The 16,098-nt window shown below is 43.5% G+C and overlaps 1 protein-coding gene across 10 annotated transcripts in view; it reads left to right on the top strand.

Annotated features, from left to right (window-relative positions):
* The window catches only part of LOC132379061 (myosin-8-like), a 142,780-nt gene that overhangs the window by 19,288 nt on the left and 107,394 nt on the right, over positions 1-16,098 (top strand). For all 10 annotated transcript variants that reach the window (XM_059946574.1, XM_059946573.1, XM_059946571.1 and 7 more), the window contains 4 exons: positions 672-829; positions 7,407-7,728; positions 9,711-9,808; positions 13,434-13,566. In XM_059946574.1, the coding sequence (XP_059802557.1) occupies positions 7,453-7,728; positions 9,711-9,808; positions 13,434-13,566 (507 nt within the window). In that variant the 5' untranslated portion in view covers positions 672-829; positions 7,407-7,452. The remainder of the gene's footprint in view (positions 1-671; positions 830-7,406; positions 7,729-9,710; positions 9,809-13,433; positions 13,567-16,098) is intronic.

Here is a 16,098-nt window from a genome sequence, read left to right as displayed (position 1 = left end):
TGATGTTTGCTCTGAACAACAACGGAACCTCTTGACCATGTCTGCATGCTTTTATGCATTGAATTGCTGCCACATGACCTATATTTAGAGATGCAGCATGGTAACAGGTCTGTCCAGCCCAATGAGCCCATGCTACTCAATTACACCCATGTGATCAATTAACCTACTAGCCCCTATGTCTTGAAATGTGGGAGGAAATCAGAGGAAACCCAGGTTGTCATGGAGAGAACAGTAGAAACTCCTTACAGACGGTGGCAGGAATTTAACCCTGGTTGGTGGCGCTGTAACAGCGTTAAGCTAACCGTTACTCCTCTGTGACAATGAGACATTTGCATTCACGAGCAGGCGTACCTAATAAAGTGGCCACTGAGTGTAAACGGGCACAACATTGTGCTCTACTGTTCTAGCACAGCTAAAGAAAGATGTCAAAGCACAAGGATAATAATTTGTCCATTGTCATCGAGTATCTGGTTTAAGAATTATTTCCTTATCCTTTTAGGGTTTACAGCTGAAAATAGATAGAGGCAGTGTTGCTTTAAGCTTGCTGGCAGGCTGCCTTTCTGATTTGTAAATGGAAAAGCAAACACCTGACAGAGAGCTGATTGTAGAGGCCGTGTGGACTGCTGCACATCTTGGCTTTATTAACCCGAGCCTCCCCATTATTCCATCAGGAGCCGTTCAGCAAGGAATCGGGAGACTTTGATCTGATCTGGCCACGGTGTCGTGTGAAGGAGCTGAGGTCACTGCCAGCCTGCTATCCCGGAGAGGAGACCCTACGATCACTAAACCCCGCACGGAGGTTGTATTATGCTCCATTTGACACAGGAAGGTAAGACGGTGGATTCAATGACTAATCGCTGCAGTCTTGATTCTGAGCATTATTTTTAATGAGTGCACGAGATTCTGCAGATGCTGGATGTCTAGAGAAACACACACAAAATGCTGGAGGAACTCAGCAGGTCAGGCAACATTCATGGAAAGGGATAAACGATTGATACCTTGGCCCGAGTCCATTCATCAGGACTCAGAATTATTTTTAATTCTGCCTTTCCTGGATTTTTCCCTTTCTATTTTGTTTTCCTTTGTCCCACAGTTACATAAAACCTACCAGTCCAAGGGTGTAAACTGGGTTGAATTGGGTTGTAGGCGGCTTGCACCGTGATATTTCTGTAAGACATAAACAGGGGAAGCATGACCAGCACAGAACAATCCAAATCTTTCACTCCTTGTACTGTTCTGTGAGGATGCAACACTGTTCTGGATATTGCTTTTATCTTCTAGTGCTTACTCAGGACCCTGCCTCCTGTCTTGGATTCCATAATTCTCTTTTGAGCAGAGTTTATCCTTAAAGTTCGTGGCTGTGATACCCATCCCTTAACCCAATTTTAGCGACGGTGGTTATTTTGAGGAATCTTGCTGTGCACCAAACAGGTTGCTGTATCTCCTGCGATACAGTAATCGCTGCATTTTGGAAAAGTAATCTGATTGGCCACAAGATGCTTTGGTGGGGAGAAGGGGTTGCTTCAAGCTTGATCAATAAAAGCTAGATAGCTTGGGCAGCAAGTTATGACAAAGAATTGTTGGTTTGTACCCAGGATATGTTGGTGGATGATAAGGCAAGTCAATGATATCATTATGCCTGTGATTCAGATAACTGAAACTGCAGTAGGAGCTTGCAGAATGACTCTCTCAGGACTTCATTAAAATATGTGTCTGTTGGGCACAAGTGGGAATAACATTCCACATGCTAGTTGTGGGTTGATTATACTTAAGCTATAAAGTGATTTCATTCCCTGTTATCTGCCCACTATCCTCATGGCCGAGTATTTAACAACCTGGCTGCAGGGCGCTGTGGACGTGTCTCCACCGCCCACTTCTGATCAGAAATGGAAACGGACCCAGTGCACCAATTCACGAAGTGCTTTGCAGTCAGCCTGGAACCACTGGTTTTGATTCTGTCAGTGTGTGTGCGTGTTAGTGTGTGTCTAAATCAGCACACTGCTACTGAGATACAAACAGGACAATAGACTCCTGCGAATTCTGAATGGAACTTGAAGTGTGTGTGTGTGTGTGTGTGTGTGCGTGTGCGTGTGCGTGTGCGTGTGCGTGTGCGTGTGCGCCTGTAACAGATACTAAATTTCCTGAAGATTCCTGGGAATTTGGACTGGATTTGGAACTTTTTCTCCGTAACACCAAGAACCATTCATCTTCTCATGTATCTAGTCAGCCCAATCCATCACTCAAATCAACTGACCTTCCATCAACTCTAACTACACTTCTTGTTGCCTTGGGAAAACAACCAACATAATCAAGGATTCCTTCCTAACCCATCGTTCTCTCTTTTCAGCAGAAGATAGATTAGCTTGAGAGCATGTAACACTAGGCTCAAGGACAGTGTCTATCCGACTGTTATGGGACACTGGAATGGATCTCTAATAAGCTAAAAGATAAATTCTTTGCCATGGCCTTGCACTTTATTTGTCCACCTGCTCTGCATTTTCTCTGCAAATGCCTCACTATCTCTGCTTGCTTTCTACTACCTCAGTGTAATTATGTATGGCAGGATTTGTCTGGATGTCACACACAAAACAAAATGCATTTCACTTGCCTCATTGCATGTGACAACAACATCAAGTACATGTGATGAAGTTGCTGGCCATTTGATATTGGAAGGCATCAGGCGAAGATTCTTCTGTCCTTCCTCATAATCTCCAAGTGAGATTCACAGATAGTGAGAGTTCACTGCTGTCTTTTAGCCCTCTTGATTATACCCATGCTGAATTGCTACCATTTTTACCTTCCCACCCCAGCCTCTCTTTGCCCAATAACTCGATCCAAAAGTCTGTTACCTGCAGCAGAAGAATAAGCTGTTGGAATAACTCAACAAGTCAAGTAGGCCACGCAGAATATTTTGGCATGTTGGGCCAAGACCTTGCATCAGGACTTAAAGTCTAGTGTCTAGAGGAAGAATAGCCAATGTGTAGAAGTGGGAGGGAGGGGTAAGACTGAGGCCGGTAAGTGCTAGGTGGAACTGGCATGAGGTGCAAAAAGGGTCGTGAGGAGGGGGAGAGGATGATTGGCAGTTGAATCTGTGTGGGTGAAGGTCAGTAGGTGATAGGTGGAAACACAGGGATGAGAAGCAGAAAGCAGATGGAGCTAGGTGGGGGAGCAGAGATGGGTTGGTAGATGATGGGTTGAGCTGGATCAGGGAAAAATGATGGGCAGATGGAACCATGTGGGGAGGGGATAGGAAAAGTAAATTGGGAGGAAGAAAGCATGTGGATGCATATGTTTGACAAGACTGAGAAACTGCTTCTACCCTGAGGTTGTAAGACTACTGAACTCCCCGCCACCATCCAGGTCCCATCACTTATGAAGCACCAGAAGCATTATACTGTTTACTTTTTAACTTGTGTTCCATATGCACCTCATTATTAATTAATTTATTAGGGGTAATTTTACTAGTTGTGTCATGTGTGTGAATTATATGTACTGCGCTGTGCATCTTAGTCCAGAGGAACTTTGTTTCGTTTGGTGGTATACATGTGTCCCGTTGAATGACAATAAACACAACTTGCACAAGCATTTGGTCACCTGACAAAATTTCCTTTTGGGGCTTAGTGTTAGATATTTAACTAGGTAATGTTCCATTGATGCTCCTTGGAACATCTTACTCTGACAAAAAAAGCACCATATACACTTAGCAACCACTTTATTAAGTACACCTTTTCGTTAATGTGAATATCTAATTGGCCAATCATGTGGCAGCAACTCAATGCATAAAATCATGCAGACATGGTCAAGATGTTCAGTTGTTGTTCAGTCCAAACATCAGTATGGGAAAAAAATGTGAGTTTGAGCATGAATGATTGTTGGTGCCAAACAGGGTGGTTTGAGTATCTCAGAAACTGCTGATCTTCTGGGATTCTCACGCACAACAGTTTACAGAGAATAGTGCAAAAACCCAAACACTACCAGTGAGCAGCAGTTCTTTGGGCAAAAATGCCTTGCTAGTGAGAGAGGTCAGAGGAGAATGGCCAGACTGGTTCAAGCTGACAGGAAAATGTCAGTAACTCAAATAACCACACGTTACAATAGTGGTGTGCAGAAGAACATCTCTGAATGCACAACACATCAAATCTTGAAGTGGGATGAGCTACAGCAGCAGAAAACCATGACCAATACACTCAATGCGACTTTATTATGTACAGAAGGCAACTAATAAAGTGGCCATTGAATATAAATGGAATTTAATGAACCATATTTTTTTATCTTTGCAATCTGTCAGATTCATGTTTCCCACTGTAAATTCCATATTCAATTAAATTTAAATTACTCAGCTGCCATTGTGTGATCTGAACTTGTGTCCCTGCATCTATTGAGCAGATTTTTACTGCTGATTTAAGCACTGCGTGACCAAACATCACTCCTAGAAAGACTGGCTCTAACGTTTCGACAAACCATCATTCTTAGGCTCCATAAAGAGCAGCCATTGTTTCTTTTGTCTCCCTTGTACGTCAGAATCAGAATCCAGTTTATTGTCCCTGACATATGTCATGAAATGTGTTGTTTTGTGGCTGCAGCGCCGTGCAGGCTTAACAAATTACTGTAAGTTACAATAAAAACAAACGAACAAATGAATAAATAGTGCAAAAGAGGAATAGTGCGTTAGTGTTCATGGACCATTCAGAAATCTGATGGCAGAGAGGGAAAAGCTGTTCCTAAAATGTCGAGTGTGAAACTTCAGGCCCAGATACCTGATGGTTGTAAGGAGACGTGGGCATATCCTGGATGGGGAGCATCCCTAATGATGGCTTCACCTTTGGGAGATATCCTTGTGGGTGGGGTACTTTGTGCCTGTGGTAGGGCCGGTTGAATCTGCTGCTTCTTTCAGAAATTTTTGAGGTTTGCGGTTTCTGAAAACCTCAGGCACCACCTTTCATGGGTGAAGGGTATGACTGTGACCTATTTGTGGCTAAGCACAGCCTCAATATCATATTCAAGTTTGCTGATGATACCACTGTTGTGGGCCAAATCGAAAGTGGTGATAAATCAGCATACGTGGCGGGGGGGTGGGGGGGGGTGGAGGCGGAGATTGAAAATTTGGCTCTCACTCAATGGTAGCAAGGCCAAGTAACTGTTTGTAGACTGCAGGAGAGGGAAACCAGAGGTCCATGAGACAGCCCTCATTGGAGGATCAGAGGTGGAGAGCGTCAGCAACTTTAAATTCCTGAGTGTTACTATTTCAGAGGACCTGTCCTGGATTCAGCATGTAAGTGCAATTGCAAAGAAAGCACGACAGCACCTCTACTTCTTCAGGAGTCTGTGGAGATTCGGCATGATGTATAAAATTCTGACAAACTTCTATAGATGTGAAGTGGAGAGTGTACTGACTGGCTGCATCACCAATGTTTTGAGTGAAAAATCCTACAAAAGGTGGTGGATTTGGCTCAGTAGTCCATGGGTAAAGCCCTCCCAACCATTGAGCACATCTACATGAAACGCTGTCGTAGAAAAGCAGCATCCATCATCAGAGATCCTCAGCACCCAGGCCATGCTCCTTTTTTTGCTGCGGCCATCAGGTAGAAGGTACAAGAGCCTCAGGACTTGCACCACCAGGTTCATGAACAGTTACTACTCCACAAACATCAGGCTCTTAAACAAAGGGGTAACTACACTCATTTGCTCATCCACTGTTATGTTCCCACAACCAATGATCTCACCTTACGGACTCCTTATCTTGCTATTTCATGTTCTCGTTATTTTTTACTATTTATTTATATTTCCATTTCAACAGTTTGTTGTTCTATGCACTTTAGTTAATCTTTCATTAGCTCTTGGGGTCTGAGTCCATAGGATCCTCAAAGCTGCTACTCAGGTTGACTCTGTGGTTAAGAAGGCATACGGTGCATTGGCCCTCATCAATCGTGGGATTGAGTTTAGGAGTTGAGAGGTAATGTTGCAGCTCTATAGGACTGAGGTCAGACCCCACTTCAAGTACTGTGCTCAGTTCTGGTCGCCTAACTACAGGAAGGACGTGGAAACCATAGAAAGGATGCAGAGGAGATTTACAAGGATGTTGTCCGGATTCATGCCTTATGGGCATGAACATTGAATTCTCCAACTTCTGGTAATTCCCTGCCCCTCCCTTCCCCCAACCCAATTTCACTCTGTCCCCTCCTCCAGTTGCCTATTACCTCCCTCAAGGTTCCGCCTGCTTCTACTACCCATAGTGCTTTCCCCTTACATTCCTTCTTCACCTTTCCTGCCTATCCCCTCCCCCACCCCTTGATCTTTCCCCTTACTGGTTTTTCACCTGGCACCTACCAGCCTTCTCCTTCCCACCCTCCCCCCACCTTCTGTATAGGGCCCCTGACCCCTCCCTCTTCAATCCTGATGAAGGGTCTCAGCCCGAAATATTGACTGCTCGTTTCCATGAATGCTGCCCGACCTGGTGAGTTCCTCCAGAGTGTTGTGCATGTTGCTTTGACCCCAGCATCTGCAGTGTATTTTGCCTTATGAGAATAGGTTGAGTGATCTCGGCCTTTCCTCCTTGGAGCGACGGAAGATGAGAGGTGACCTGATAGAGGTGTACAAGATAATGAGAGGCATTGATTATGTGGATAGTCAGAGGCTTTTCCCAGGGCTGAAATGTCTAACACAAGAGGGCACAGTTTTAAGGTGCATGGAAATAGGTACAGAGGAGATGTCGGGGTAAGTTTTTTATGCAGAGAGTGGTGAATGTGTGGAATGGGCTGCCAGCGATGATGGTGGAGGAGGATATGATAGGGTCGTTTAAGAGACTTCTGGATAGGTACATGGAGCTTAGAAAAATAGAGGGCTATGGGTAACCCTAGGTAATTTCTAAGGTAGGGACATGTTCAGCACAGCTTTGTGGGCCGAAGGGCCTGTATTGCGCTGTAGGATTTCTATGTTTCTATGTTTCATTCATCCTGTTATGATTACTATTCTATAGATATGCTGAGAATACCCTCAGGAAAATGAATCTCAGGGTTGTATCCGGTGACATATATGTACTTTGATAATAAAATTTACTTTGAACTTTGAACTTTTCATCCTCTAAACTGTGGGAATGGTATCTGCTATACTATACATTACTTATTTAATTTTTTATATTATCCATATAATATATCTCCCTCCACCATCTTCCTCTCAATCCAAATGAAACAATGCCCATTAGAGTCAAAAGGGAGAGGAGGGGAAGGGAGGGAGAGATGGAAAGGGAGAGGGGGAGAGGGAGGGGGAGAGAGAGAGAGAGGGAGAGAGGGAGAGAAATATATATACATATGTCACAAAAATTCTGAGGGCAGCTTTAAATTGATGACCGGTACTTTGAAGATTAATTTACTTTGAACTTTGATGTGGCCTTTCTTTTCGCCACTCAGCTCACCTCTCCCAAATGGAGCAGTTGACATTGAGCCTTTTGACCATATGATGAGCAGAAGACATTATTCTTCGTCCTGCCATCCAGACACCTGCCAGCTAGAACATCCCCTCCACTCGCTGTCTGAGCAGGTGGGCTTGGGTGGCTTTGACGTGGACCTCAGGGTCTCCTTACTGGACAGCGGGAAGAAGAGGGCTCAACTGGTGGGCCGTCTCAAGGAGGCACACAGGCTTCTGGAGGAACAGTCTGCCCAGCTGCGGAAACGTGAGGATCAGCTGTTGGAAAGCAAGACCAAGATCGAGATGCTCTCTCTCAAGCAGAAAGTAAGTGACGTTCCTTCTTGTTTTTTGTCCCAGATATCAAAAGCATATAATCTCCCAATCATATGGCAATAACTCAATGCATAAAAGCATGCAGACATGGCAAAGAGGTTCGTATGTTGTTCAGACCAACCATCAGTAAAGGGAAAAAATGTGACCTAAGAGACTTTGACCGTGGAATGATTGTTGGTGCCAGACGGGGTGGTTTGAGTATCTCAGAAGCTGCTGATCTCCTGGGACTTTCACGCACAACAGTCAGTAGAGTTTAGAGTGAATGGTGTGAAAGCAAAAAAAAAAAATCCAGTGAGCAGCAGTTCTGTGAGTGAAAACACCGTGTTAATGAGAGAGGTCAGAGGAGAACGGCCAGACTGGTTCAAGCTGACAGGGAGGTTGAAGCTAACAAGTGTGCAGAAGATCGTCTCTGAATACCCAGCTCTTCAAACCTTGCAATGGATGGGGTACAGCAGAAGAAGACCGTGAACATACACTCAATGGTCACTTTCTTTGGTACAGGAGTTAGCTACTAAAGTGGCCATTGAGTGTAAATAAAAAGGTAAAGTAGTACAAAGATAGAATAAACATATTGACGTCTTGTTCATGGGTCTTTTGTCTGTTAATAAATCTAATGGCTGAGTGAAAGAAGCTGTTCCTAAAATGTTGTCTGGGTGTCTTCAGGCTCCTGTATCTCTTCCTTGATACTAGTAATGAAGAGGGCATGTCCTGGGTGGTGGCAGTTCTTTATAATGAATGTGGTCTTTCTGAGGCATCACCTTTGAAGACGGCCCTCAAGGGTGGGGAGCCTAGTGCCGAAGATGGAGCTGATTGTCTTTACAACCCTCTGCACAATTTTCAGATCCTGTGCAATGGCTCCTTCATACCAGTTGTACCCAGTCAGAACATAATCCATGATACATCTGTAGAAAGTTGTTAGAGTCTTTGGTGACATACCAAATCCCCTCAAACTAAAAAAATTATAATTGCATCAATACGTTCAGCCCAAGATAGATCTTCAAAGATGTTGACACCCTTGAACTTGAAACAGTTCACCCTTTGTTTATTTTGTGAAGATAGGTGTGTTGAGACACCCACTAATTTGTGTCCATGCCACTGTTGGATCTCCCTCTGTAAGTCACTGAAAATGTTTTGATTAATACCATGTGAAGCTTCAAGTGGCAGTCCTAAATTCCTGGTCACAGCAAGAAGGATGTGGGGAATCAGTGTTTGGAGCACCACCATCTACAGGCCCCCTTCCAACTTGCATACTGCCCTGACCCGTAAGTACATCATTGTTCCTTCATCGGCTCTGGGTCTAAATCCAGGAACACCCCACTCATCAACACCTTGAGGGCACTGTTGCCAGGACGACAGCTGTTTGAGAAAATGGCTTAAGACCCAATTCTTAAGTGTAATCAGAACCAGGTGATAAATCCTTAGTAACAAAGCCTGTAAATAAATGAATAAACGAATATCTGTAAACAAATGGACATAGAACAGTGCAGCATATGACAGACACTTCGGCCTGTGATGTGCTGACCATTTAACCTACTCCAAGATCAATGTAATCCTTCCCTCCTGCAGAGTCCTCCATCTTTCTTTCATCCATGTGCCTATCTGAGGTCTTAAATGTCCCTAATGTACCTGTCTCTGCCAGCACATCCATACAGCCTCCTCTCTCGTAAACCATTTACTTCTGACATCTCAATCAACTTACATGTTCCTACAATCAACTTAAAATAATGCTGTCTCGTATTTGCCATTTCTACCCTGGAGAGAAAGGCACTGTTTGTCCAATCTACCTATGCCTCTTATCATCTTATGACCTCTATTGTCACCTCTCACCCTGAAAATGATTATAATTCCAGAAAAGATTTCAAGTGAAAATTATCTATTGGGGGAGTGGGGAGAATGTGGAATGTGCCTCCAGGATAATGTACAAAATAAATGGAGCTTTTATTGAAGTATCATTTTATTTCACAATGTTTTAGCAATTGGAAAATTCCATTTCCAATCTGGAAGGAGAGAAAAACTTACTGGAATTGTCATGCCTTGAAGATCAGAAGCAAAGTGGATCATTGAAAGATAAGTAAGATGTCCTTATTGATTGATCCTTTATGCTCAGTTCATTGCTTTATCCTGTTGTCTGTTAGAATGACAGTAAACGCGATGACAGCCATAACACACTGGCTCTCTGATCTCAGTGTCATTGAATGGGACAATACTACAGCAGAAAAATATGTTGTTCTGCCCATTAAACTTGTGCTAGTTGTTTTAAAAAGACTGCCATGCTCTGAAATTGCCATTGAATTTGCCCTTTCGGACTGAGAGTACCTGATCACATTCTCCTTTGCTTCTATTTAACACACACACACACACACACAAAATGCTCGAGTAACTTAGCAGCTCGGGCGATATCTATTGAGAAGAATAAACAGCTGATGTTTCAGGCTGTGACCCTTCATCAGGACTGAAGAGAAAGGGGGCAGAAGCCAGGATTAGAAATTGGAGGGAGGGGAAGGAGTACAATTCACTTTTCAATTCAACTCCCTTTACCCCTTCCACCTATCCCCTCCCAGTTTCTTACTTCAAACCCCCCTCCCCACACTTGGTCTCACCTGTCACATGTCAGCTTGTACCACAACGGGGAGGTGTGCAAGAATGAGATAGATCAGCTGGTTGAGTGGTGTTGCAACAATACCCTTGCACTCACTGTCAGTGAGACCAAGGAAGTGATTGTGGACTCCAGGAAGGGGAAATCAGGGGAATACACACCAGTCCTCATTCAGGGATCAGCAGTGGAAAGGGTGAGCAGTTTCAGGTTCCAGGGTGTCAACATCCGTGAAGATCTATCCTGAGCCCAACGTAATGGCTCAATTACAAAGTAGGCAAGACAGAGGCTGTATTTCATTAGGAGTTTGAGGAGGCTCGGTATGCCACCAAAGACTCTGCTAAGTTTCTACCGATGTTGCATGGAGAGCTTTCTATTTGTTTGTGTCACTGTCGGGTATGGAGGGGCCACTGCACAGGATCGGAAAAAGCTGCTGAAAGTTGCAGCTCCATCGTTGGCACGAGGCTCCTTTTCACTGAGGATATCATCAAATGGAGATCAAGGAGCAGGTACAGGATACATTGCCACCACCCGCTGGAAAAGGCATAATTGCACGCGGGATGCTAAACCCAGGTTCCATCTCAGCTATGGAAAGAGGAACAGTTTACTGGTGAAGGGTCCTCAACCTAGATCATGAACTCGGTTACTGCCTTTGCAAATGCTGCCTGACTTGCCAAGGTTTTTCTGGCATATTCTGTATTCAGCTCAGATTTCCAGCATCTGCAGTTTTTATTTTAATTATACATGTTGCGGAAGCTTCTAAAGGAGAAAATGTTAAGGGAAGGTGTAATGAAATGGCCTGAATTCATACACTCAACATTTTAGGAACAGCTTCTTCCCCTCCACTATCAGATTTCTGAATGGACAATGAACCCATCTACACTACCTCAGTATTGTTTTGTGCTCTCTTTTTGTACTACTTATTTAATTTAATTTTATATTTAGTATATATTTCTTATTGTAGTTTATAGTTTTTTATGATGTATTGCAATATACTGTTGCCACAAAACAGCAGATTTCACAACTTATGCAGTGATTCTGATTCGGATTCCAGTTCTGATGAAGTGTCTTGGCCAAAAATTGTTGACTGTTTCTTCCTCTCCATGGTTGCTGCCTCACTTGCCTGAATTCCTCCAGCATTGTTTTGTGTTGGATAAGATTAAAAAGCTATGAATACATTTAAAACTATTAAAACAATGTTTAAGCAACTCCAAATCTCAAAGTCATTAGTAATGGTTTGTGTACTGCACTGCAGGTTCCTGCTGACTATTTATTTGCCCATCTGTTTATTCCCCTCCATAGATGCTGCCCGACTTGCCAAGTTTCTACAAAATTTCTGTGTGTATTGCTCAAGATTTCCAGCATCTGCAGAATGTCTTGCGTTTTTGATTCCACGTACTTTGATTTCTACTGGCTTGTCTAGTTGCCAGTAAAAATGTTTATGTGATTTCATTTGAAACAATTTAGTTATACCGTTACACCTTCCCTTAACATTTTCTCCTTTGAGAGCTTCCGCAACGTGTGCTTGTATAATTAAAATAAAAACTGCAGATGCTGGAAATCTGAGCTAAATACAGAATATGCCAGAAAAACCTTGGCAAGTCAGGCAGCGTTTGCAAAGGCAGTAACCGAGTTCATGATCTAGGTTGAGAACCCTTCACCAGTAAACTGTTCCTCTTTCCATAGCTGAGATGGAACCTGGGTTTAGCATCCCGCGTGCAATTATGCCTTTTCCAGCGGGTGGTGATAGTGTGCCAAGGAGAACTGCTTCACTCTTTTTTCAGATAACATGACGGGATACTTCTTGTGCAAGGGTTCCCAACCTTCCCTATGCCAAGGACCAATACCATAAGCAAGGGGTTTGTGGACACCAGTCTGGAAATCCCTGTTCTAGTGCATCACCGAGCCAGACGGAACCTCAGTTTAAAGACTCTCGAAGAGTTTCAAAGCCAAGGTTGGGTTTATTGTCCTATGCACAAGTACACATTTGCACAGGTGCAATGAAAAACTTACTTGCAGCTGCATCACAGGCACACAGCATTGTACTGTGTATGCAGCATTCACAAGAAAATGTAAATTAAGCATAAATTATACAACAGTTTTGCAAGAGAGGGCACAATTAGAACTTAAAAAACCCACTGTGGTGGGGTCCAGACCCAGAGCATATCGAAACGACAGGGCCTGGGTCCTAGAAAGAGAAATAACCTGACGTCTGGATGATTTAAATGGCAGGCTTGTTGGACTGGAAAGGTAGGTGTCAGGACCAGAGGTGAGGGTTGGGCCAGTTCTGCTCACTTCTCCGTGACATTTACTTGATTCAGCATTGAACTGAGGTTGAGGGTGTGGCCTGTTTCAGTTCCCTGGACTTTATAGCTGCTGACACACTTTCATTCTAAATGCTGTTTGCTTACTTCTATTGTTTTTTTTCTCTTTGCACACTGGATGTTTGACAGTTCTTTTTTTAGAAAGGTTCTTTTAGGTTTCTTGGTTTTGTGGCTGTCTGTAAGGAGACAAATCTCAAGATTCTATGATGTATACATACTTTGTTAATAAGTATACTTTGAACTCTGAAGTTTCAAAATCAAAATTAAGTTTATTGTGATTTGCACAATTACATTTACACTATGTATATTTGCAATGAAAAACTTCCAGCAGAATCATTAGCACATAGCATCAGCTAAGCAGTAGTCACAGAAAAAAAACATAAATTTAACATAAATTATGCACATTTTATTATAAGAAAATACATAGAACAACAAATAACAAAAACAAAGTTTGTATCTCTTGGACTGGAAATCTTCATTACTACACTGTGTGCCAGTGCAGTTGGTAGGGGAGTGAACACCCAGGAAAAAATCTGTGAAGAAGGAGAAGATTTTAAAATTCACGGGTTGTTTGCATGAGTTAGGGGCTGATCAGGAGACAGTCTGCAGTTATCACGAAGTTTAAAGCAGCAGTCCAGATTCTGTTTGGCCTCTATCGTGGGATTTGAGCTCCGAATCTCCTGACTCGGATGCAAGATGGCCGGTCACCCTAAGCCATAGGTGATTTCACGGTCCAACCCCGATGTTTGTGCAATAAAGAATTCTGTTGTCCCATTCAGGATCTTACATCTGGAGGTTGAAATGGCTAAAGCAAAATCATCGCTGGATCTAATCAGCCGTGACCATGAGTCGATGCCATCATCGCCCTCCCGTACGCTATCCTTGGCGAAGCTGGAAGATGCATTTAAACAGGTGGACCTTGTTGTTCTGATTTTTTACCCACTGCTTTTAAATTCTGTGATGTTTCACAAAAGCACTTGTAACCAAATTTAATATATGAATATTTTCAGGAGAGGCAGAGCTACAAAGTACGACACAACATGTCACCTTATTTATAGGAAGTACATCCTCCTAAAGCACCACAACTTTGTCGTAGGGTTTGGAGGTTTGCGTGCCTCAGTGTCCTGGAGAGCTGTGTTGGCTGGAGTCAAGTGCTGAGATTCTTGGTAGGGTCACCCATGCCAATAAGGTCAAAGGGTAGAGGCCAGACTAAGAGCGGCCTACCGGTCATCCAGGTTCAGGGGTTCAGCTCAGGGCTAACAACGCAGACTGGTCAAAAAAATATTGTTACAGAAACAGCAATGAAGATGGGGACCTTAATTGCTGCCCTAAGCACCAGCAGTGTAACAGGCAGTAAGTCAGTAACAGGAAGTACGTGACAGCTTTAGAGAGGGTAGAGAGGAGGTTTACAAGGATGCTGCCTGGATTAGAGAGTATGTCATATGAGGAATGGTTGAGCAAGCTAGGGCTTTTCTCTTTGGAGTGAAGGAGGATGAGAGGTGACTTGACAGAGGTGTACAAGGTGATAAGAAGCATAGATAGAGTGGACCCACCAGCATCTTTTTACCAGGTCAATGGCTAAGACTTAATTAGGAGTTTGATGAGAATTGGTATGTCACCAAGAGTTCTTGGGTAGTTTCGTTTTATTACAGTCCTTCACTGCAGGGTGGCAAGAGTGATAATACGCTGCTCAGTAATTCACTTCAGTGGCCTTTCTTCACCAGTGAACGGAATCAAGAGTGAAGTTGTGGACAGTCGCACTCCTGGTTTAATTGGGCATTCTCCAGCTGCCTGGTTTCCAGAAGAAGTCACTGCTTTAGGACTAGGAGCAATCAGTTCCTGTAGTTTGCCCTAATCTCCATCTCATGAAATATCCATAACGTTCTACCCCAGCTCTGATCCATAGTTAGTGCTTAAAGCCGTGAACCTTCTGTACAGACTATCTTTAGAAACTCTTTATGTAGAGATACAGCACGGTAACAGCTTCCATGCCAATGACCCCGCATCACCCGATTACTCCTATGTGACTAACTAACCTACTGACCTGTAAGTCTTTGGGATGTCGGTGGAAAGCAGAGCACCCTGAGGAAACCTGCGTAGGCTTGAGAAGAATGTACAAACTCCTTACAGACAGCAGCGGGAATTGAACTGTTAACAAAGTTACTCTAATTTCTACACTACTGTGCCACCCCACAAACTTACCTTCCTGTTGGTGTGTAACAAAATCCACTTTATCTGGCCCCTTACACTTAAACATTCCCAGCCAAAAATTGGAAAACAAAAAGTTCGCTTTCTTTGACACATGTACATCTAAATATCAAAGCTTCCATTGAAATGTATTGCTTCACTGTATATTTTGATGTGCATGTGAAATATGTCGTTTGCATCGAGGACCAATATAGTCCGAGGATGTGCTGGGGACCGCCCACAAGTGGCGCCATATTCCCAACACCAATATGGCCCTATACATCTTTGGAATGTGGGAGGGATACTGGAGTGCCCAGAGGAAGCCTACGCAGTCATGGGGAGAATGTACAAACTCCTTACAGACAGCGGCGGGAATTGAACCTGGGCTACTGGTACTGTAAAGTGTAACGCTGATCATTACACTGTCATGCCACCTTTACAATTAAAACTACTACGACCACTCACTATTGCAATCCTATTGCTTTTGTATCCAGTTGCCATTTAACCACATTTCTGATTTTCGAATCCTGCTGACTATTTGGAGGCCAATGATCCCATTAAAATTATCAGCCCTTTCTGGGTTCTAAATTCTACTTATTATAACTAAAATTAAAGATACCACGTCCCATGATACCCTCCTTGATCAGCGCTGCAACCCCTTCTATCGCCTCCTCCCCTTCTGGGACCACCTCAACCCTCGCCCCAGGACACATTTGAAAAAGCTATCCCCTGGAACGTTGAACTGTTTTGGGCCCCTTATCTAAGGAAAGGTGCGCTGGCATTGGAGAGAGTACAGAGGAGGCTCACAAGAATGATCGCAGGAATGAAAGGGTTAATAAACAAGGCTGTTTGATGCTTTTGAGCGTACTCACTGGAGTTTAGAATAAGGTCATTGAAACCTATCAAATATGAAAAGCCTGGAAAAAGTGGACATGGATAAGATGATTCCTGTAGGGGGATGTCTCAGACTCCATGCCCGTCCTACTGCTTTCATCCAGGTACTTAACCCAACTTCTCTTAAATGTTGCAGTTGAACTTGCATCCACCAATCCCCCCGGCAGTTCATTCTACCCTTTATTAGAAGATGCCCCCCCCCCTCAGATTACCTTTAAATATTACACCTTTCATCCTTAACCTATTGCCTCTGGTTCTAATCTCTGATTGAAGAAAGCCAAAATTCCAAAAGCTCTCGTTGCGACCCTATCTACCCGTGGCGCCGCTTTCAAGGATTGTAGAACAAAGATGAGCAGAAATTTC

The sequence above is a fragment of the Hypanus sabinus genome, chromosome 21 (assembly GCF_030144855.1).
Source record: "Hypanus sabinus isolate sHypSab1 chromosome 21, sHypSab1.hap1, whole genome shotgun sequence".
NCBI classification, from domain to species: domain Eukaryota; kingdom Metazoa; phylum Chordata; class Chondrichthyes; order Myliobatiformes; family Dasyatidae; genus Hypanus; species Hypanus sabinus.
This window is presented reverse-complemented; position numbering and strand designations above follow the sequence as displayed.